The sequence below is a fragment of the Falco cherrug genome, chromosome 4 (assembly GCF_023634085.1).
Source record: "Falco cherrug isolate bFalChe1 chromosome 4, bFalChe1.pri, whole genome shotgun sequence".
NCBI lineage: Eukaryota > Metazoa > Chordata > Aves > Falconiformes > Falconidae > Falco > Falco cherrug.
Window position 1 is genome coordinate 101,196,956 of NC_073700.1, and position 24,425 is coordinate 101,221,380.

The 24,425-nt window shown below is 35.8% G+C and overlaps 1 protein-coding gene across 1 annotated transcript in view; it reads left to right on the forward strand.

The window, feature by feature from the left end:
- Nucleotides 1-24,425, forward strand: part of TOPAZ1 (testis and ovary specific TOPAZ 1) — a 42,884-nt gene that overhangs the window by 10,583 nt on the left and 7,876 nt on the right. Inside the window, exons 3-16 of the mRNA XM_055709711.1 lie at nucleotides 561-628; nucleotides 2,990-3,120; nucleotides 5,017-5,078; nucleotides 7,404-7,522; nucleotides 9,777-9,862; nucleotides 10,583-10,720; nucleotides 15,051-15,114; nucleotides 16,298-16,449; nucleotides 16,661-16,753; nucleotides 17,039-17,154; nucleotides 18,647-18,713; nucleotides 19,696-19,870; nucleotides 21,423-21,523; nucleotides 23,725-23,890. Coding sequence (XP_055565686.1) covers nucleotides 561-628; nucleotides 2,990-3,120; nucleotides 5,017-5,078; nucleotides 7,404-7,522; nucleotides 9,777-9,862; nucleotides 10,583-10,720; nucleotides 15,051-15,114; nucleotides 16,298-16,449; nucleotides 16,661-16,753; nucleotides 17,039-17,154; nucleotides 18,647-18,713; nucleotides 19,696-19,870; nucleotides 21,423-21,523; nucleotides 23,725-23,890 — 1,538 coding nt within the window. The remainder of the gene's footprint in view (nucleotides 1-560; nucleotides 629-2,989; nucleotides 3,121-5,016; nucleotides 5,079-7,403; nucleotides 7,523-9,776; nucleotides 9,863-10,582; nucleotides 10,721-15,050; nucleotides 15,115-16,297; nucleotides 16,450-16,660; nucleotides 16,754-17,038; nucleotides 17,155-18,646; nucleotides 18,714-19,695; nucleotides 19,871-21,422; nucleotides 21,524-23,724; nucleotides 23,891-24,425) is intronic.

A 24,425-nucleotide genomic window follows, 5' to 3' on the forward strand; every position in this document is an offset into this window, starting at 1 on the left:
CTCCAGAGGTCCCTTCCAACCCTGACCATTCTGCGAGTCTGACTTTTCTAAAGAGGACTACTTACTTTTTAACCAATTTATCTTCAAAATAGGTGAAGTTAGTGTCTTTCTGTGAACAAATGTTTTTGTTAATCTCTTTGAGATTCATTATTATGCAAATTGTCTCAAATATAAAATTACTATAAATCATCTTTTGTAGAAACTGATGAATTGGCTTGTTAGCACAGTATTTCCATAATTTGCTATACAGAGAATCATAAAAGATTTCCCTTCTCAGTATTCTAGGCAAAAGTGAAGTGAGATAATGAGCTTTTACTGACAGATATTGGGACTTGAAATGTCTTGGTTTTACTTAGCATGTTTAGGTGTGTATCTGTAAGGATGGGCATAAGAAAGCCAAAAGAGAAGAGTTAATAACAGTCTTACAACAGTGTATTTTATGGAAGGATTCTGTCAATAGCTAAAAGTATTACTGAGATCTTTAATTTTACATAACTGGTTAGATTAATTCTGCTTTTGTGCAAGATGGAAATCTTAAATATGCGTTTTGTTCCAAACAGACACATTACCATACAAGAATCTGGAATGTCAAATGATACTGAAAATTCCTGTGGTTGGATGCTAAAAGGTAAGAGTCTTTGGAGATTTTTTAATGCATAATCAAGAGGAGAAAGTAACCACAAAGATGTTCAGTGGCAAAACCTAGGCTTTCTACTTTCCCATAAAGTAAGAACTTGTCAGTTCAGTAGTATCTTTTTATTCTAACAGCAGCTTGTTTCCTAATGCGTATAAAATGGATGTCTTTTGAAATGGTACCAACCTGAGCCTTACAGTGAGCATCTATTTCTCTGTAGTGCTTGTCTGTTGGTAGTACTAGGTTGGGTTTTTGTTTGGTTTTGATTGTGGGTGTTTTTCCATCTCTGGTACTTTAGGCAAGGAATTCTGTTGATAAGATGATAGTAACACACCGAGTACTGCGGTAGTGCTTTGGGAGTCAGTTGGTTGTTCTCTTGTGTTCATCAGAAGACAAAATTTTATAATAAGGGTTTTTTTCCAGGTTGTACGTTTGGTTTTTCTGGATGCTATGCCCCTCTTCTGACAAACTTGGTTTTTAAGGGTGCTTATTTTTTTTAGAGAAAGATAACTTCTGACTTAACGTTTTTTTCTTCCTATTTTAAGTAGAACAGTCCAGCTAGGTAGCATGTGAATGTGATTTGTTTTGTTTTCTACAGCTTGCATACAGACCTACTACGCATGTGTCTGATGTGAAAAGTATTTCTTAGGCTGGAGGACCAGGATTTTGACTTTTAACAGAATCCCATTACTGACACTGCAGAAAGCACAGAGTGCTGAGACTGGTTTTGAAAGTTCTTGGTGTTTCTCTTTCTGGAGGCAGTTTGCTGTTAATGTAGCACTCTGCCATTATGTGTTGATTTTGCTGCAGGCTTGAAAAGTGTCTGTGACAGTACCTCTTGTGGGTTTTTTTCATATTAATGTGTTATATTTAGGTAGAAAAAGTGAGTGATTTGGGCAGTGATTTGTAGCCTCCTGGAGAAAAAGGAGTGAATAGTGACTGACTGGGGGAGAGTTACAGGCTTCAGTGATTAGAAGGCAAAATAAAAGGTAATGAGGATTTAAGAGCTCAGACACCAAGAAATAGATGCAAGTTCCCTCCCTGAGGTGTTCGGGGGCAGTACACAGTGAGGCCACTGGTGTGTAAGGAGCGAGAGGAGCCTGTGCCATGGCATCTGCAGTGCTGAGGTAATTGAAACCAAATGTGGGAGCAAGTCTTGTACTATTTAGTAACTTCTGCATTTTCTTAGACTGCTTGTTGTTTTACTTCATGCTGTAATGAAGTTTGAGGCTAAAAGTCATTTGAGTCTGTGGTGCTCGAAATAAAGAAAAAGGCTTAAGTCAGTCCTTCCCAGATAAGAGGAATTTAGGATCACATCACACTCTTAGATTAATATGCACATGGTAACTTATGTTTGGTATATGACTTTTTAAAAAGACCTGTACAGAACACAAGAAACATGCCAGGTTTTGGTAATTACTGACAATTTATGTATTTATTTAGAAATACATGTTACTGCTTTGATGTCTTGTGTTATGTAGTGAAGTCATGGCTGCTTGTCTCAGTGGCTTCAGTCTTAAGGGGCAGCAAATGCTATAGTTAAGGTATTCTAGATTACGTCAATCCTCTTCATCTTTCAAATGGAAGTGTTATGTACATTGACTTCAAGTAGATGTGTCTTGTACTGATGGTCATACAGAGACCAGTGACTGTAAGATAAAAGCCTTTCCAATAATTGATCTTTCTTCCTGTATCTGGACAATGCAGTGCAGTTGAAATTCATTCATGTGATCCGATGAAATAGCAAATTTATTTTCTATTCAGAACACTTCTATTGTACATAAACAGCTGCTTCAGAAAACCTCAGTCAGGTGTGCTGTTCATTTCCTGTGGCATCTGCAAAAGATGCTGAAGTTTCCTGACACTGAATTAATTCTCATTGCGTTTACTGTTTTACAGGAATTTGGAGTTTCTCAGAACTATCTATATTTAGTTCAGGTTTGCATCATGTCATTATGATTAACTTATCCCTTTCTCCAGCAAAGACTAACTTTCTACCTGCTTAGCAAATTACCGTACATATCTTTGGCTGTGTTTTAATAACAAAGCTTGACTGAGTTAATTTCTAAAATATTGAATTCAGTATTGTATAAATAAACCTGTTGTACTGTTCCACAGGGACTATTACAGAACATACAGCTTGGATAGAATTTTAATTGCAGATTCAGTTTAATACTTATTTGCAATGGTTGTGCTTTAAAGGTGAAATAATTTTACCTATAAATTTCACATTTAGGAAGTCCTAGGAGTTCTTAAATGTCATTAGTATTAAGGCTTTGTAATATTTAGGAAATAAAAGCTTTGTTGTCTTGTAGCATGGGAAGCATATAAAGTAATATGTTTATACATTTTCAGCTGAAGATATTAAAACCCGCAACTCCTCCAGAGGAAGTAGTCCTTTGGGAGGCATTACTGAGGACTGTCTTGAAGATGGGCAACCAAGAAAACTAGATGAACTTTTAAAGAGTTTTGACATGGGTGAAAAGGTACTGAGCAAGCATGCTTCTGTCACTAAATAGTTTAAGAAATGATAGTCCATGTAGTTGGATAATTTTAATTACTAATGCTGTTTTATCAACAAAATTCTTAATTTCCTGTAATAAAAAGAATATTAGTGTTTCATAGAATGCTGTGCTGACAGTGTAGGCTTTGCTTGACAGAACTTGATTTTTTTGTGTTGTCACTAATAATTCATCTTCAAATTTGAAATGAAACAAGGTATTGTTATATCAGTTGTTACAATAATTCTGTATTACCAATTGTATGAAAATTACTGTTCCTGGTGAACACCGAAGAGTACTACTGCGCATATGTGACATTTTTACATAACATACCTAGATTTAAAAGTCTCAGTCTCAGAAGGACAGGATGGTGTTGGAAATCTGGGAAGCTGCACAGCCATTGTGCGTCCATGGAAGATCAGTCTGTGGCTCATTACTCGGGCAGAAGGGCCATTACATTAACATACTGACTTCCTGGCTGTTCAGAGGGAAGTTAAGCCATTTTCATGCTCACAGACTTTATCTGACCTTCATACTCTCTCTGTCCTTCCTCTAGATAGTAAGTCTAGGTCTTTAAAGACTTGCTGAAGTATTCTACTATTTACTTTGATAATGGCTTGGAATTTACGACTCTCTGCCACAGAGGCATAGGTGCTGATAACATTTACTGTTTTCCACTACTTCAAGAGTGGATAATGGTTTTAACTGGGTAAGTTAAACTGTAAAATATACATGGCTAAAAACTGGTAAGTAATTGCTAAGGTAATCAAACAGCAGGGAATCAGTTTCCCTGGCAAAATCATTATTTAAAAGCAGAATAGAAACATATCCTTCAGCAAATGGAATTGGGGCTGTTAACATCTGATTCACAAAGTGAACAGCACCATTTTGTTCCCTGACCTCTTGGAGAGGGTAAAAGGGTCTGTCAAATAGTATAGGTTACTGGACATGTAGTACTTGTTGCAATATTGCCAAGTCAATCCCAATTGGTTGTGGCTTTATAAAATCAGTATCTGAATGTTTGCTTTTCTGTGCTGTGTTGGACAGCAGTAAATACATACAACTAAAGTCACCAAAGCCTCAAACTTAAGCCATAAAATACATGTTACAGCCCTTCATGTATTCCTGTATGTGGATGGAAAACTAGCTGTGTTTGGGGTGATCTTGAGTTTTGTTGTTTTGATGGCTTTTCCAACTAATAATGCTGTGAGAAGGACAAAAACTAACCATGAAAAAACCCTAAAAATATTTGGGTAACCGGTGAAGTTCGGAAATCCAATGGGAGAATATCCATCCCTAATTCTTTGGCTATCGTATATTTGTGATATAATGTGAAGTTCAAGTTACTTCACTAATAATGGATAAAACAAAGCCAGGATTCCATGACTTTGTTCTGTATCAGTCCTGTCAGATTCTCACCCCCAAATATGTTACAGGCTCTTTTTTCTCCGTATCTTTGGGGATTTTTTACCTATACACCATGGTGTGCAGCTGAGCAAAAGCCTTAGATCTCTCCTCAATACAGCTTTAAATTTTCATTAAACTTGATAGAATGTCTCTTGTGGGTTTCTACGTATCAGTCAGGTGAGTTAAAATTGGGCAGTGGGCCTAAAAATTGCTGGGCTTACCAGTGGGTGCAAAGACAAGTGAAGACAATCATGTCACCTATTTTCCAATTAAAAATCACTATTAAGATCACAGTATAATGGTAGAGTGTCCATTTAAAAAGATGATGTAAGAGTAACCTTACAGTTTTTACAGTCAGAGCTATATTATCACACCTTCCAAAAATCACAAACAGTTGTAACTCTGTAGTGTAAAGTGTAACAGGCTTAGGAGTGCTTTGTGGTATCTGAAAGTATATTTTAAATATCTTCACAGTTCAGGTTTGCAGATGGAGTGCCTGATGTTAAACAAGGAAAAAAAGGTGAAGCTGTGAACAGGTATATATATACTGTGTCCTTCATGTAACCTGTGATATTCCCCAGTTACTGTACAAACGAAATGCAGTGTTTTTACCAAAACACCATCAGCATTTTCATTCCATTTTCCTATGTTATTGTGACTATGTGATGAAGAAAATAAATATGTGAAATAATACAGTTTCACTGTGCAGAGTACAAGACAAGTATAGTCATAGCCTGACAGGAAGATAGAGGCTATTTTGTCTTTTGGCTGGTGATGAAATATGTCCAGTTCATGCCAGTGTCCCACCTTGGCATCTTGGTGTGAATGCGGCATAAAATACATTTCCAGCCACAGTAGCACTTACCAGAACTTTAAAAAAAACCAAAACAGTCAATGAAATTTTCAGCTTTCTTTTCTGCTTTTTGGACTTTCTAAACTGATGGAAGAAGTGAAAGATCTCATTCAGAGTCAGGCTGACAAATATCTGAACAGCAGTAGAAAAAAGGCTCTTAAAAACGTGGCATGTAGAGTTAAGCATGTGCTTTACTCTTTCGCTAGCTTCAAGCTGTGCTTAACAGTGTTTATTGTATGTACAACCTGAAGTGTCAGACTAAGAAACTTCCGTTCAACATCAACCCAAAAATGAAGCAGAGTAAGACTTTGTAGAAAAAAGTATACTTAACTGATGGAATACTTGAAGTAATTAGAAGAGAAATAACAGATATTTCTGAGTCATTTTCACAATAATCAGGAAACCTTAGCTGGCATAGAAGAGGGTATTGCTCTTGTGCAGCACCACTCACATTTCTGTGACAGACTTGAAGTGTATTAGAGGTCTGTTATGTGGAGAATATTGCATCTTTTTATTAATCCACTAGAGAGCTCCAAGCTCCTCCTTCTGCTAAAACACCCATTTAAATGTACCTTAGTAGCATAAGTAGTTCTTTATGCTATAGAATAAGTAGATTATGCTGGATAAAATATGTTTGTGCAAGTGATGCTGCATTACTTCACTTCCTTAGTTGAAATGCAGCACTCTGCCGTTAGAGCAGAGGCATTTATTCCTTCATTTGGAGGCAAACTGTTTTCTCTAGTTTTAGTCAAAATGTTACTATTGCAAAGGTTCATGTAGAAGAAAGCGTAGGTACTGTTCTTATTTGGCAAACTCTGCTTCTAGTGATGCTGTTACTCAAAAGAAATTTCTTGTAGAGCTATATAGTTCACAGTTCCTGGCACAACTGTGTGTAGTTTCATGTCTAGATTAAAAAGAGAGCTGAGATTGTTATTCTGAAGGTAAACTGCTGTGTAAATCCTGTTGTGTCAGATCTGAGGTTGGCATCACAAGGAAACATAAAAAAACCTTTGCATGGTAACTTGAACATTCTGAGTAACTAGATCTGCAGATTCTTTTCCTCTAGAGACCAATACAATACATTGACTAGAATAAAAACAAAGATTGATATTGAAGAATTTAGGTTTATTAGGTAAAATTTATTCCTCTCTTCTGTAAAATTTTTATTTCAAACTGGATTAAAAACAGCCTGCAATTTAGGAAAGATTTGAATTATCCTGGCTATGAGAAGTATTAAATAGCTAGAATTTGCCCCTCACAGGGGATAGCAAGTCTGTTTCTGTCTGCAAACCTCAAACAGGCTGAAATGTCCTTTATACTGAACCTAGATTCTTAATTGAAGGGGGAGGGGAGGAAGATCTCATGAAAGGGGATTATTTTTTGCTGTGGCTTTATTTACAAATAAAGAGATAACATTAAGTATTTTGCTAGCAAAATTTGTAGCTGATTTTGGAAAATGTCACATTTTAGTAGTTTAATTATCCAGAATGTACATATTTGGGAATAGTTAAAGGCAGAAGGGTCTTTAACTGGAGTTTTCTTTGAAATCACCTAAATCATCTGCTGAGTAGAGTCAGTTATTAGGAAAGAAAACAGTTGGCTCTTCAAATGTAAGTTGAAAAGCTTTGTGGATTACTCCTTTGGCAGATACTACATAACATACTAGTGAAAAGTAGATGCTTCTTCAGAGGTGACAGAAATCATCTCAATCTTCCTGTCAGCATAGTGGGGAAAAAACGTGGAAGTGTTTTTCATATAGTTATACTTTAGGACAGAATAATCTCAGTTAAGAACATAATCAGATTGGACCAGGTAGTGAGAGTAATGAAAGTAAAGTTGGTGGGACTGTTAGCTATTTAAATTTACAAGAAGTTTTGAAGTGTTGTGTAAATTGTTGAAGAAATTCTCACCTTTTATACACATAATCCCCCTTTTCAGGCTTCACTATATGGGAGAAGCACCTTTTTAATTTGATTAAACAAATTTATTGTTTTTTAATACTCAACAGTGGCTGTAAATACAAAGATCTTGTGAGCTGTGAATTACTACCAGGATCGTCATTGCATGCCCCGAAAGTAAATGTCCTCAGTGAAGCTACAGTGATGAAATCCCGGACAACCCTGGATGGTATCATGTGCTGTATTGGTGAACCCTACAGAATTTATTTTTACATGTGTTTTCCTATAAAATCTTAAGGAATTTATTCAATTCCTGAAGGCATTGTCTGGATTTTGGTTTAGTTTGCATACATAGAAGCAGAAATGCAAGCTCTCATATGATAGGTTAGTGAGGTTTTGGGGGTTATGTTGGGGTTTTTAGCAGAACCCTATTTGGTAGGATCAAGTAGCAATCATTCTGTCTTGATGTTTATGGTTCTCAGATACTTTAATGGTACAGCTGTGCCTGCGTTCTTAGTCTTCTGACACGTTATGTTTGAACCATGTTGTTGGCAAGTAACATGGTTTTCTCTGTTTGTGGTCAGAGAATGTAAGTGCAGATTGTCTTGATTGTTTGTTACCTGTTACCTACCCACCCTGCTGAAGGTCAGAATTTTGTTGTTTATGCCAATTCAAATGTTTGTGAGGCATTTGCTAGACAGGATCAAGGAAATATCTAGATTTAATAAGCAGCACTTCATTTTGACCTGGTAAATTTCACACCTGGGACAGATACCTCTTAAGTGTGTCTGCTGCCAGAGAAATTGTAATATAATAGAACTGTAGTTGGTTTCCTTCTCTTTGTCTCTGCACATAACAACTCTGGCATTTAGCTTTACATAAATGCATTGTTTTATTTGGCATTGCAGATAGAGAAAACCAGGAATTGATTACTTATGGATAGATGCTTCATTCTGTTTCTTTGCAACAGCTGTTTTGGGAATTATGTTTTTAGAATTATTGGTTAGTATGGATGTTTATAAACGTAGATTTCCAGAATTGAGATCAGACGTTCTTGCTTAGTTTCATATTATACTCCCAGTCTGAGCTTGCCAGAACAATTTTATCATCATGTAGTTTACCAATATTTTCAGGAAGTGCAAGAAACATAGATGCTATAAAACACAACTGTAAAATACGTCTCTAGACTACACTTGTTTGAAATTGCTCATGTCTTTGGCCTTAGAAGTGTTGTATACACCTTCTGAAGAGTTCTCCTAAATCTTCCTCCCTAAATCATTTGAAACTGTTGCCAAAGCAAGAGTTCCTGGGCTAGGAGAGGGCAAGCCAGCCTTTTTTTTCCCCCAGAACTGTGCCAGTAGGATGGGCTATTTCACTTTAGTGCCTGCTCCCCTGCAAATTTCATATACAATCGGCAGGGAGAGTACAAACTTTTGAAAGGACCTGGTCAGAAACTCTGTGCTGTGGCGACGGCAAGAATCTGGAGGAAAGAATTCTGAGCTCAATTTCCCAGTGGCATTTTTCTGCAGCTAATGGTTGACTGTTTCCTCAAGTCTTTTCCTATCACTAAATGTATCCAGTCCTGAATCTACCAAATTGCCCACCATCACTGCACAAAATTATGCAGCTGTGATTGTACGTAACACTTAGATATTTAATTGTTTTGTGTTGTATTTCTCCTTCCTATCTTGTGATAGTCATATCTGTTAGAAAGACATGCACGTTAAGAACCATGTAGGTAGGGCAGGTCTCTAGTAGAACACAGATCGTTACTGGATGCTCTTCTGCACTCTGACTAGTTTGTCAGAAAGAGCTAAGCACCCTGCCTTTTGAATACACAGTTCTTTAAAGGGGCCAGAGGGAACCCTAGAAAGCAAAGCATTTAAAAGCGCTCCTTTCTCTTTAGATATGGAGTTGAATATTCAAACTTTTATGTTCCATTAACACTATTCATTTTTCAGAGAAATAAATCTGGTATCAGTAATAATTAAAAGTTCTAAAACAAAGTTTCATGGTTAAGAGACCAGTAACTTACATTGGGCTTAAGCTTGATATTGCACTGCTTAAAAGAGAGCAGGAAATGTTTTATTTCAGTTCTGGAAAAATAGCTATTTATAGCTAGTGATGTGGGAATGCAAAGATTACTAATATAGATGCGGTGGGGTCCTTTTGAAATTAAAACTTCAGGATATTTTAATTCCATTTCTTATCTCTGTAAGTTAGATTAAAAACCTTTGATAAAGTAGTGAAGTTTTTAAAATAAACGTTCTTACTCTTGAAGTTTCTGTGGAGTCTCAGTTTTAAGATAATTAAGAAAACTAACTTAAATTACTGGCTTTAGATTGTATTAATCAAATTTTCATCCATAATTTCTGTGACTTGAAGGAACTGTAAATATAAAGGAAAACAAGATAAATGAGAGTGGTTTCAGTATGATTTGTTTTATTACATGATACATTTATTGCCCTCGTCCCAATTTTTAGATTACAGATTTTCAGGAAGAAGTCCTATACTGCCATTGCAAAAGTATGGAGATTCTGAGCCATGGAAGATGGAAAAAAATGCAGTTGTGAGTAGTTAAATCCTTAATGGTTTCTGATCCTTTGCCACTAATTTTTTTTATGGACATTCAGACAGTTCTCCATATATCTAGTCAGAAATTACGAATCTGTGTATGTTTATGTTGCTACTGCTCTAAAGATGTTATCACTGAGTAAAGACAATTTCTGAGAACAAAATCAATGAGGGGACAGCTGTTCACTGGAGATTTGTTGATTTCTATTTCCAGCTTAAGCAGTATCAAATAATGCTTTTGGCTTTATTGTTTTTGTAGAACTGAAAAGCAGACAAGGTTTCATGTGTTTAAGACAGACTGCATTATCCATTATGCTGGGCACTGAAAAAGGGTAAAGGAAATTGATGCCCCAGAATTCTCAGACTGTTACACAGAGCCATGCAAGAGTTAGTCACCTTTCTTCCTCCCCTCTACTCATTGTCTGTCTCATTTAGCAGTTCTTGCATTCTCGCTGTGGTCTTCAACACAGATTTTTGTCACATTGGACGCTAACATGACATGACAAGGGATTGATCTGGGTCCGCTTTGAAATGCTGCACATATAGTATAGAAATGAGGGTTGTTTCAATGGTTGAATTATAGATCATGTATTCTTTGCTTTTGTTTATAATTTGTAGGTATTTTGAAATTCTGAAAAAAAAAATGAGTATGTTTGCTTTCAAAAATATTACCTGTTAGTTTTTTTCTGCTTGTTCCAATTTTATTTTATTTTAGGCTTCTCATTCAGTCCAGCAGATCCTCGAGATGATTGAATTGCCCCGTAAATATTGCAGATTTTATTTCATGACTTTGCGTGGGTGTGAAAGAAGAAAATGTTGGTTTGGGCATGTTCCTCAACAAGGGGATGAAAAGGTAAAGAAATATAATGAAGAAAGGAACGGATTGTAAGTGTGAACGCTTTTTAAATGCAAAATGACATCTCCTCTGTTCATTTATATACAGAAAGGGAATAAAGTTCAGAGATTGATGGATCAAAAGCATGTTCAGCAATTCTTCCTCTCAAGTTTGTTTAAAAGAAAATGGTAGAATTTTGAACTAGTAGATTTTTTTAAGAGAACAGACATCAGCAAAAGAGCAAGAATTAGGCTGTATGAATGTAGAGTAGTAAAACAGGGAAGTTCTGAGACATTTCTATGCCAAGCATACAGAGACCTGTAAGCAAACCCAGACTTTGTATGTATTCTTAAAGTCAAAAGCCACCTATGGTATATTACTTTCTGCAAATCTTCTGCAACAGGGAAGTGTTTGTTTAAAGATGCTGTAATCTCCTTAAATGGAGCAACAATTCTCATAATACTTGCAGGCAAAAATACTTTTCCTGTGGTGGGCAAACTAGATGTGTTTTCAAATGATTTGGCAAAGAAATTATGAGTCTGTAAAACTTGCAGGAACTGTGCAGGGCAAGCTAATTGTGCTGTCATGTAATAACATTTTGGAACTGGCTGTATGAATCCAAGACTTACATGGTTCTGTAAGTCACTCAGAAGCAAACAAAAACATTAAAACAAGTAAACAAAGTCAAATGCCTAAACTTGTCACCATCAGGTCTTACACAATTGATTTCTTGTCTGTCATCTTATTGGTATGAGTACAATTTTAATCATCGATGTCAGTAAGTAAGAAATTACAGAATCAAAACATAAAAAATTGTTGGTGAACCTGTTAGACATAAATACTAAAAAAAAAGTATCTAAAGGAGCTTATCCATCTCTTTGATATCTTAAATACACTGTGTCAGAATTTTTAAAATACATCAGTGTAATTTGGTTTTATTTTTCTTAATGTTTTCTCTTTTCCTTTTTATGTCTCAAAAAGACCTGTTGCTTTTTTCTAATGCTTTGTAACCCCTTTGAAAATTTATATGACAGCTTAAAAATACTAAGATAATGCAAGAGTAATTTTGCATGGGATGTTTTCCCTTTTCCTCAATTGTTGAATATCTTTGGCAGGCTGTAGTGCATATCAGTAATTTTGAGCCAGTTTGTATGAATTACTGTGATTTGTAGTGCTTCATTATATACAAACACATTAAAGAATTAAATTATTTGTCTAAAACTATTAAATTCCATCAGATTTTAGTTGTGCTGCAGCACTCCAGCACACTTACTGTTCTGCCCACCAAACCTAGCCTGATTTTCTTGGTAGTCTGGAAGTTTACTTAGGGATTTGTTTGTTTGTGTATTTATTTAATTTTTTAGAAATGTCCATGTAAAAATTAAAATAGGCCAAGCACCTCACGGTGGCACCAAAGTACATAAATGGAAGACAGGTAAAGCCGCAACAAAGTCATCTATTCAAATACAGGGGAGCTAAATTTTTTCAGGAACTGTTACACAGACTGGTAGTCTGCTTGCTTAGTACTATGCTTTCAGTGATGATCTTTAACAGAGTTCTTGGAGAGAAGTGCCTTTCCCTGGAATGGATGTTCCTTCCTTCTCATTAAGTAACTGGCTGATGATTTAACACTTCACAGTTGTGGCTGGTCACACAACACAGCAGTGATTTAATTCATAAAAACATCTTCTGTTTTGAAAAGAATACTCTTGAGCTCAGCCAGTTCAAGTTACCAGGTTGGGGTGTTTTTTTTAAGTTCCCTATAATTGCAACAGTGAAATCTCTTTTGCGTTATGAAAAGTAAACAAAACTATTAAAACGGTGTTTTAAATACTCCCCAAAGTATTTAAGGGGGGTTGAATATGCAGGGATGTAGGGGAGGGATCTTAACAATGTGTATGTATATGAGGGTTGGAGGGGATAAAGAAGGTGAAGCCGCACTCTTCTCAGTGGTTCGAGAGGAAGAGACAGCGGCCATAAATTGAAATTACAGGAAATTGTTTGGCTTGAATGATGCTTCAGACTGTAGCTTAGATAATAATTGCACAGTTAGATAACTGGTTTGAAAATCTGGTTTTATGCAAACTGTATTTCTCTGATTTTATTTTAGTTTTTTGCACCTTACTCATTAACTTTTTTGGACTTCTTTCCACTAAAGAAATGTTCACTTGTAGTGACTTCTTACTCTCTTTTTCCTTGATCCTGTGAACCTCTAACTGGAAACAAACAGGATATAGAATAGGAAGATTTCTTTCTTCATTAGTGTCATCTTGCAACTTCAGGGCCTTGGGCTGTGTTTTTTTTTAACCTGGCTTCCTAAAGAAATGAGACTGAAGGCTGTACTGTCCTTTTGTTACTGTCTCTAACTGCCTTTAAATAATTTTTGAACCTCTTGGTCAGTTTCAGCCACATTTAATGTGGAGTGTGTGTCTCAAAAATGCCACAGGTTTTATAAACAAAAACTCTTGTGAAAAGGTTCCTGGTTTTGATCTCGCTGAGTGAGGTATGGGATTTCCCTCCTTACTAAACATCAGAGTGCACACTGAGTGGGAGATGCTGAAGGATTTCCTAAATTCTGGTGCTTGTTTTTCTAATTTAAGCACCTCTGTATTACTGTAGCAGAACTGTGTTTTACTGGACAGTTGGTTGCTTGTATAAGATACATTGCCCTTTATTACAGTTTTTTATTAAATTATCGTGTTAAATGAGTTGTGGAATCAACTGATAAGGGACAGAATGGTGTGATCTACACTATCTTTTGAAAATGGGAATTGTTACTGTTAGGTACCTTCATTTGAAATCTATTATGGTTAACTCAAAATTTAGAGATTCTCACATTTTTACATGGTTTGTAGGTTCAGTTACACCTTTTAAAATTGAAACAACTAAATCAACTGAAGCTTCCCAGAAGCTATAAATGAGTAACACATTTAGTTTCTTTTATGAATGTAAAGTAACATGTCCCATGATCAAATACTACTATGACTGGATTTTCCAAGCAATTTCACTAATACTTGGAACAGTCAGAGCTCCAGATGCAGTCTTGGCTTTTTTTGGGAGTCAGTCCAAAGAAGAAGGAAAACAGATTCCAAAAGAAAGCAAACTAATTTACATACTGTAAGCATGTGCTAAAGTTTGTTTTGGAAATGCCCTCAGCCACCTGGGGTTGTAGATTTGGATTACATGAGTGCCATTCATATATATTAATGATCAAAAATTCTAATGATTTTCTGAAGTATATCTTAGACTATAGTTCAAAAGCATTATGACACTGTTTCAGAATAAAACCAATAAGCTTTATTTATACTCAACATACAGATACTGGTTTTATGTTCTTTGACTTGATGATCTGAACAGGTTAATGGTTTTTAAAAAACAATGATGTCTTGGCCACAAGCCAGTGTCTTCTGCTTTGATGATATTTCATTTGCTGTGTAACAAACTTCATTAGCGTGTCCTGTTTCATTTTGAAGTTGCATGTAAAAATCAACCTGACTCCATTCTATCATAACATGACTACTATTTTAGGGTGGTCTCCATCTCTTGATTTTTCATTATTTCACTAAATAGTATTAAATATGACCCAGTTACATTGCTGTGAGAAAGACTGTAAATGTTCCAGAAGTGACAGAGGGTATCTGAAAGGGTGGGTGTTTTTTCCTGACTTAGAATTCTAAGATTGAATCTCAGCAGTCTTTATTTCTTCATAAGTATCACAAAGCTGACAGCTTAAGATTTTAAGACAAGAATGATCCAATACCAAATAACATATTAAAATATCTAGGTGTGGATTTTTTTTTTTGATCAAGTAGGTCTGGGGTGAAGTGGTTCACTAAATCAAGTTAGTTCTGAGGTTTTTATTCTGTGTCCTTACAAGTGATTCTCTATTACCAAAGGATGAGTGTTACCAACTTGATTTCTAGATGATTTTTGACTACTTGGTACATTCACATAACTTTTGTTTATCATGTTTTCACTTTCAGCTTTTTGCTTCCCTTTCTCTGTTTACAGTCTGCTACATTTATACAAATTCCAAAGTAACTGTATTTTCAGATTTTTTTTTGTTTGTTTGCTGTGAGTGTATACACACATACATGCAGCTGTGGTTACAGCAGATCCTTTCCCACACATTTTGTCTACACTATTTTTCTATTTGATTTGCTGTCCTTTTGACAGCACCTTTGCCTATGGACCCAGTTCCCTTCTTATGCGATTTGTCAGTACGTATGGGTTAAAGAGAAGCAATGTAAAGCTTGTTTCCTTACAGAACTCATGTTTGTGGGTAGTTCTTGTTTGGCATAAACAGAGGTAACATTTTACTATGGTGGGTTTTTTTATCTTTTTCTAGATTTGCATGGCAATACTTAGGACATACATTAGTATCAAAGAATCAAGCCTTCTAAAACGTGCAGGTATGATACAGTAGAAGCTTTTGATGTATCTTTGTTACTTAGATTATTTAAAGCAAATAGTCTGTCATTTGCTTTATGAGAGAAATGAGTGCCACTTCAACAGTAAATAAGAAGTTCTGATTTTGAAGGAATACATCCAATCGACGTGTTTTCATATTCCAATTTCCCATTGAGGCTAGGTATTTAGATATGCAGTTACCCCAGGAGGCTGTTATAAATGGTACTTCCACGGAAGATGAACTTAGCCTGAATGGAACTAGCCTTGAGAGTAGAAATGAACTGTAGAAGAGTAGAAATGGAGAGTAGAAAAGTAACTGGGGCAGGAGAGAGGTTTAACAAAACCAAAATTTTGTTAAGGCACTCTTAAACACTCTGGCCAAGCATTACAAATCCAAAAACTTTAGATTTAAGCTCTTGAAATGAAGTGCTGTTACAGTACCCAAACAGCTGTAGTTTAGTCCTTTCACATTACCATATATGCAAACAGTTATGATTTATGCATTTTAGGGGCTGTATTTGATTCAGATCCATCTGAGCTTTTGAGTTCAGTCAGAAAGGGCTAAATTTTACCCCGGACAGTCATTTCTTTTGTACCTGTTCTGAACAGTCCTTAAGTTTTTGAAAGCTTATTAGAGTGTAACACAATGTGAATGAGGGATCCTGCTGCACCCTGTGTAGTAACGTCCTCATGCTGAAATACTGAGCATTCTGATGCAGATAACACTAGTTACCAGCACAGTACATGTCTCTCAAGGTCAGTCTGGAACAGGTTGTAACGTGTTTCCGCTACAGGAAAAGGTATCCACCACAGTAACACTGCACTTCACTTCCTAGAGCTTCATGTCTGGAAAGGCCTTAACTATCTTCATGCACTTACTGAATCTAACCCGGATTCATGCATTTTTCTTGTGCTGCACCAAATCAGCTAAGCTTTCTTGAAACCCACAGGGCTTATGATGTTTAGCTGAATGACATGAGATTTCAGAATAGCCAGTCTGCATCTACTAAGATTAACGCTGTATTTAAACTGGATCTTTTCACCTGTTTTTTTCCATATTACTTGTCCCATAATATCCTGGATAGTTAAGGGTTGTTATACTGCATTTAAAATTTAAGGAAATAACTTGTTTAAGTAGTTAGCATCAGTTACCTGGAAGTGAAATTAATTTAATTGCTTTTTCAGTCCAAATATTTGTGAATTACTTCAAAGAAGTTACTCCTGGTGTGGATTTTGCTGTTCAAGTGTTGAATGATCTTCTCTTTGCTTTGCTCAAGAACTGTTTGTTGCAGGAAGTATTTCAGATATTGAATGTAACTGTACAAATCAATACACTGGTAGGTGACCTTGTAATATTTTTTAAATCTTTGATCCATAGTTTCTTAGTTTTTTGAGTATTATACCATTCGTAGTAGTAAATTTGGTTTTGCTCCGGTACCCAAAGCTTGTGGGGGGGAAAGACAATTCAAGAGTTCCCATTATAAAAACTATAAACTTTATAATTGAGTGGCGTTGCAAAACTGATTGTGCTTTTTTTGTCTGAATTAGCCAGCTGTAGAGGTTCTCCTGAAAGCTTTTGATCATGTGGCAGCTTTGAATATAAGAGATGCTGTGCCTACATTAATTAGCACCTTTCATAAGGTATGAGTTTGATTGTACTACTGCTACTCGTTGAAATTTCTGAAATACCTTGCATGGTTTAAAACTCAAATGTATCACTTTAATATTATTTCAGTACTGTTTTTTAGAAGTTATATTGTGACTAGCTGAATTTGTGGTACAGGTTTCCATTTATCCCTTAGTTTATGACTGAGATGCACTGTGATGTGTTTTTCCCACTGTTGTTTGCCACTTGCCTCTGGGAATAGGCAAGTGATCACAATTTTTTTGTATGCTTACTTTTCTTCCCCCTGTTTGATATTGCAGCTCATTGGTGCTGGTATGATCCTTGAGTTTCACCATTTTGATTATATTATTAAGTGCCTTCACCAACTGCGAGTTTCCAGTCAGGAAATAGATACTGTTTTGAACATAAAATCCAGGTACGTATTTAAGGAGCTATTTTATGCTTACCTGTCCAGTTCCTTCCTCAGGTTCTATTTTTATAAATTCATGTAAAAAACTTTAAAAAGCAATTAGAAAATGCAAATGTAGTTATTTGGATGAAAATAGTGTCATGCCATGCCTAATTGTATTTTTTAAGAGCTGTCAATCTACTGTGCTTCAAAGATCAAGGATTATTAAGTCAAAATGTAGGTTCTGACCACAGTTAAGATTTTTTTTTTCCCGTATTGATCATCATTGTACCATCTGTTCCCAGCTGCGCTACAAGTTTATGTAACTGTAGTCAAATTAGAAACATCATGGTTTACTATATCATTTAGGCCTGCATAAGCAAACAGTACTTCTGCACTAAACAACTGTTCTAGCCAATAAGAGGATTAGTTACAAGCTGAAGTAGTTTTCTGCTTTCATTTACTGTGCAACTGCATAAACACTTGTGCCAACACAACCAGGGAGGAAGGTCATTTTTTTAAGTACTGCTGGATTATACTGGGCAAAATGGGAACTCACAGCCCAGGTCTGTTCCAAAACTGCTGATGTCTCCCCATCACTTGCACAAGATTGTGATCCCCATTTTTTTAATCTGCATCATACATGTACACGTAAATTGAGAAACTAAATTTGCAATTCATAAGGCAGCCTTTGATTCTTAGAGGAAACCAAATTTGCAGCATCTACTGTGTGAAAACAAGCCATCAGTGTTTCAACTGAAAGCACTGTAGAAATTATTTCCTGCTTTTTATACTTTTCCCACAGAGTACCTTTCAGCCACGGATCTCAAGTGTTTTACCAGTGCAACTTACCACACATGTTGTAATTTTTATGACTTTTCAGATCAGGAATCTCATTCACAAAGTAATGACCCCTTCCAGGTTGCCTCAGTATGTATGTTTTGAGTACAAACTGAGAAACAGTCTGTATCTATGAAGACTGAGCAGCTGTGCTGCTTCAACTACATGTATTAGCTCATTCATGTGTAGGTTATGTGTCTCTACATGATAGCATCATACTGGATAGATGCATCCATTGTTTCAGTGGCAGCATCAGAATAAAATATTATGCTCCTAGGTAGGTATTTGAAGCTGAATAGCACTTTCTTTCATGTAATAAACTTTTTTTATTTACTTCTATGTCAGAAATATATACAATACAGTTTTGCATTTACTTAATGGATTGCAAGTCTTATTCATACCTTTCCAGTTACTTTTCTACTAAAACAAGGGAATATTTTCTGTGAAAATAGCTCTGCTTAGTTATTTGCTTAATACATGCACTGGCTTCCCTTGACATGACTGTAAATGCCTGTTTTCAGTGTCCAGGTTGCATAGTGTGTACTAAATAGGATTAAAAATCACATCAACTTTTAGTTCAGATATGATAATTTGTTGATTGCCTTCTGCTAGTGCATAGCTTAGTTCAGTAGGATGGGTTAAAAGGTTAAAATGAAGTAATATTTTTTTCTTCTGAAAGATTTCAGGAAAGACATTTTGAAAAGAACTGGCTTTTTGACTTCAACTTGGTCGTGGCTGAAATTCAGGTACATTGTGCACATTCTTCAAGCCTGCTGGAATACATAAACCATGAGTTCTTTTAAACCTACAAGAAACAGCAAATTTTACATAATGTAAAATTAGTGGGCTTTATTATTAAGTATATTGAGATTATGATAAAATATTTTAATGCAAAGCTGTGTTTGGGAAGGATTAATGTCCAGGGGAAAACTGTCTGGCTTTTCTGTGATGTCTATTTTAATTTACATACCTGCAGTTTTTATCTTGGTTTTGCATCTAATTCAAAGGTTTTATAACTTTCAGCAGTTTTTTCTCATGCCTTACATTTGTTGTGCTTGTAATTGGTAGTGGTACATCATTCCTCACCAAGAAATTATTTAATATATTATCTAGCAGATAGGATTCCTATCTGGTATAAAAAAGCACAATTGTAAAAGGCTGTAATTGGCAACACTAAGCAGGTATTTTAAAGAATAAGAAAATAACATTAAATATTCTTAATAATCAGACACTTTAATCTTACATATTCAAGGGCAGATTACTTATGCAACATTATTGTATAGTTTACATATTATCACATTTACTGTACAGAATCTGAGACCACAATTTAAGAAGGGAAGAACCTGGACTGGTTTTTTTCCTCCTTTAACACCTAAGTCACCAAGTGATCTGGCAAGCCAAAGACTAATGCATATAAAAAGTAAAATACTGAATGAATGCCAGTTCTTGAATAGGATGAATAATTTATGAGTTTCCCCAGATGGGGTCATGACATAAAGGGAAAAAGGATTTTAATTTCTTGGGGGGGAAAAAAGTGATTAGCAGTCCATGCAAGTTAGACAATGTGTAACTGTGCCGTATTGAACATGGAGGTTCTGGCAGTAGCATTTCATCTGCATCTTTTTTCTGCTTTAAGGCTGTTGCAGGTGTATCTCAGATTTCAGTGTATTTTCTGTTTGGTGTTCCGTACGTAGGTTCGCTTGTATTTACCCCTGGCTTTCTTTGCAGCATTGCAATGAAAAAAGTGACTGGAACAAGCTGGGAGCTTTATATGTTAATGCAAGAACTGGATGTGAACATTCAGATGATCTTCAGAAACTGTCTTTATGTATTGCTGAAATACTGACCAGAGATTCTGAGACAGACAGACCAGGAGTTCCTTTTTGTGATTTTGCTGATGCAGGTAAAATTACAGAAGCAAGAACTGCTTGTTGTTCATCCCTATTCTTTGTAGAGTTTTTAAAAGAGGTCAAAACCTAAGTTCGTATACTGTTTTCTGAATATTGGTTAATTTTATATGTTACAATATTCAGGATTTCTTGAAGTGCAAATACAATCAGGTAAAATGCTCAGTAGAAGCCATTTTTTAGTAGAAGTAAAATCCAGTGCTTACACTTAAAAGTCAAAGTTCTGAAGGAAGAATACTTGAGCTTTGTGAAATCAAGAATCAAAACCAAAGTAGGTGATCATTTAATAAGAATGTCCTGTGCTCAGGACAAAGGCAAATATATTTAAGTATTGTCCTGTGAAATGTTACACTCTAAATAGCAGAATAGAGCTGTAGATCCAGCTCTATATATATTTGTATATTTCAAAACACATTGAACAGGGTTACATCATGTATATAATTTGTACTTTTTTTTTAAATAGTAATCAGGATTTCCAGAATTATTTCATTCTCTATAGAACCAAGAATTTCTGCAAGGCCTGGGTCCACAAAACACCGTCTAGATTTTTAATAGTTCTAGCAGCCTTTCTTACCCCTCTCCTCCCTATGCCACTTCATTTACATGTCTGTATCATTCTTCCTAATAAGTTTGCAGAAAACTGAGGCTCACTGAAGTGTCAGTGAAATATTAAAGTGTTCTATAATGGATGACTCATATCTTTTTTCAACCTGTAGTAAGTACTAACATAATTAAGATTTATTCCAGATACTTGACATGATCTTTCTGACCAGACTTTCATATTATAAAGCAGCTATCACAGCAGCCAGTTGTGTCACAGACAGAGATTTTGGTGGGGCTTGGAACTTTGTCTTCCCTAGAGCAGTGGTCTCCAAACTGATAGGCACCTCTAATAGTAAAAAAATTTTTGAGCACTCACCCCCAGTTTATTTATTTAGTTATTTATAAATTATATACATGTACTACTGCATTAATATATTAAGTACATTACAAAAATACACAAAAATAGAAATTTAAAAGAAGAGATAAAGATGGAATAAGCAGTACTTTAAAAAATACTTTATTTATCTATATTTATTTTGTAATGATACAAAAAATGTTTTATTCTCACACCTGAATGGATTGTTGTGCTCACACTCCACTTTGGAGACCACTACTCTAGAATACCAACAGTGCTTCCAAAGTGGTCATATAATATGGTTGGAAAAACTTGTAATTACTCAGTTCTGTAATTGCCAACATTTCTCCATGGTGCTAGAAAACACAAAGCTTCTTTACAAGTAATGATGTTACTAAATTATGCCATTACATGTCCAAGGATCTGTCCAGTGTCCAATGAATTAGACTGCTGTGAAATAGTGCCTGAATAAACTATAGTTATTTACCCTGCTTCTGGTATTACGACTTAGGAAGTTACTACTTCTAATGGCAAATACTTCAGAAAGTGTATTTAGTATTTTCACAATGACCATGTCTTTCAAGTGTGTAATTTCTTTAAAATTGCATTTACTTGTAAAATTAAAAAAAAATATGTTTTTTTCTTTCCAGTAATAAAAAAATCACAACATAATGAAGCAGACAGAGTTTTCATTGGAAGGACTGGGATAAGTGTAATGTATTCTTATCACAGGGCACTGCAGTGGATAAAGGTATACTGGACTATAGGAACCTGACTGAAAGAAAAAGAATGAGTCATTTCTTTTCTAGATGTTAAACTGTGTTTCTCTAATTGAATGGCTGGATGTGCCACCAGCCTCCCCACCATTTTAGTATTTCTTAACTGTCCAGCTGGATTGAAACATTTATTATGCCTTTCTGAGCAGTAGTCTTCTATGAAGCCCATAACTTTGTCTTGCAACCTATCGTTCAGATTCAGCTTTTGACTTTTCTGAGCTAAGGATAAATCTGGATTAGACAGGTCTTCCTGAGATTCTGGGGTGAGGTGCTGATGTCATTGTTTCCCAGAAATGTCACTTTCTTCCATATGGCAATATGGCTGTATTCTGAGACTTCCCAACACAAGAAATATTTAGAGAAGCTTGAGTGGGACCTTCCCTGCACTTATGCTTCTGAATCTGACCTTAAATGGAATTGATAAGGCTGGAAAGAAAGAAGAGACATAACAAGGCTGCTGCTGCAGTTGGTGAACTGCTCATTCCTCAGAATGTCACTAGAAGTGCTTTTCTTCCGGTGCATCTAAGTTCTGTGGATCTTGCAAAGACTCAGCTCTCATAAAGAAATACCCTTTACAGTCCTTTCTTTGCTGCCAAATATTAAAAAGGACTTTTGTATACAAGTATTACAGGGGTAAGAGACCAGACCTTTCACTGGATGTTTTATACTCTGTAGACCTCATGCAGTATTGGTCATAAGTTCACTGCAGCAAGATCCGTTTCACTGTTATCCTGGAAGGAAGCAGCATATACCAAGTTGGATCTCTCATACAATGCAACATGACCAGTGACAACATAAGAAATAATATAAACCACCATGATTTTGGAGTGTACTTTGGTCAGTGATCATCTGAGCTTACTGTGTGTCAATGGGCCTGATCCTTACAACTAATAATTGTGCTGTACTGGGATGTTCCTCATCCCATACAGAATGATGTTCAGCATGTATTTTTATGAACAAAAGCAAGCACTCTCCTTGTCCCCTTTTGTCTCTGAGGTTTTTTTTTTGTGAATTGAGTTTCTACCCTTTCTAGTTTGCATTAGAGGATTAAAATATCTTATATACTGTGGTCTCTTAAGGGATGACCTTCAGGAATTCTGTTACATAAAACCTCTGTGCACTGCTCATCCAATTTCCAGGGTCAACCCAAGTTCCAGGAGGTATTTGATAGAGGTGCTTCATCTAAAGGCAGTACACCCGTTCTGATGAATCATTTCTCCTAAATCTCCCTTTTCTTCTACCTCTACAACCCTTGTTCTGTGGCCACAATGAATGCGCACACATGACCACAATTTTTGATAAGCCACCTCCTCATTGATACACCCACTAAGCAAGAGCTGAAAAATGTTTGGAGTTGCATTCGTGTTGCTTGACCAGCAAGGTGCAGCTAGACAGAGCAAGTGCTGCATCCTGCCTGTCCTTGCCTTACTGGGGACATTAATTTGATATCCCACCTTGACTTGGATCATCATCTTTTTTTAGATTGGTCAAATCTTAGTTATCCTTGAGACTGCTACCTTTCTTCCATCTTTGACTGAAAAGGCCATCCAAGGAGTTGTTAAGAGGAAACTTCTGGAGAAAACCAGTGTAAACATCAACCTGGAATATGATGATCAAGTTGTTGGTTGTTATGCTGTTGGCCAGATAGAAGCAGCTTTTACTAGCTTAATTGTCTATCTGCGTACAACTATCAGTGTTCTTTTTGGCTTATGCTGGAGTAATTACTTCAGTTTAACGATTATGCCTCTGCTGCAAAATGAAAACTCTCAGTATGAATTTTTTAGAATTTTTTAGGTTGTGTAGTCCTGAATGTAATCAGAAGTGAAAATATTAATGTACTAAAGTAAGCAAATACAAATTAATTACAAAGTATATTAAAAATACTCTGTAAGAACATTATATAGTAGAAATAATGTTATGGGGAATAGTGTGCTCGGAGCTGTTCAACAGTGGGTTGGTGGGGTGGGTTTGCCTACACAGTCAAAAAAATCTACTATTCATTAGAAATTTTAAAATACCATTTCTTTTCCCCAGCTCAGTTTGGATAACTAAATTGATGCCTATAAATCTGTATCACTGAATTACATCTGCTGTATTTTGTGCAAATACGCTGTGTGTTCACCGATATCATTGCTTTCTTTGACCTTTCCACTTTCTCTTCTCCCTTTTATACTAGGGAAGGAAGGTTTTGGATAAGTTGCATGAGTTGCAGATACCTTTTACACTCTTGAAAGGACTTACAGGTGCAGAGGGGTTAGCATCAAGATGTCAAATCGTTAATAAAGCTGCAGAAATTTTTCTTAAAACTGGAAGTTTGGATGGAGCAACATGGGTTTTGAGAGGTAAGCTCATCTATAAAAAAAATTAATTTTGACTTAAATTTGAACAGTCCCCTTCTATGACAGATTTCAGATGAAAGTTACAAGCTGGTCTGTGTTGTTAAATAAAGTTAATAATACTGGGTCAACAAAAACAAAGTGATCCATCTTACTGGTTAGTGTTCTTGATATTTATAAGAAATATTATGATCAATACCAATTTTTTTTGAGAAAAAATTTCACAATAGTCTGCTATGAACACCATTCTACTCAAAAGCCTACCATAATAAGGGAGGGGTGTAGCTGGGAAAGTGACCCTACCCCATGTAGATTTCCTTTGAGCCAGGTGACATTCAGTGTCAAAATTTTCAGGCTTGAGTCAGTGTAGTGTTTCTTTCTTCTCACAGTATAGCCATTTAGTAAAACAGCTTTAGAATTATACCATATTTCCGCAATTAAGGCACACGTAATTACTGGCTTTTTGGAATTCTGATATGCTAAAAAGAGAAGAAACTCAGAAGTATAAACAAGACTAGAAGGTGTTCTATAAAGTAATATG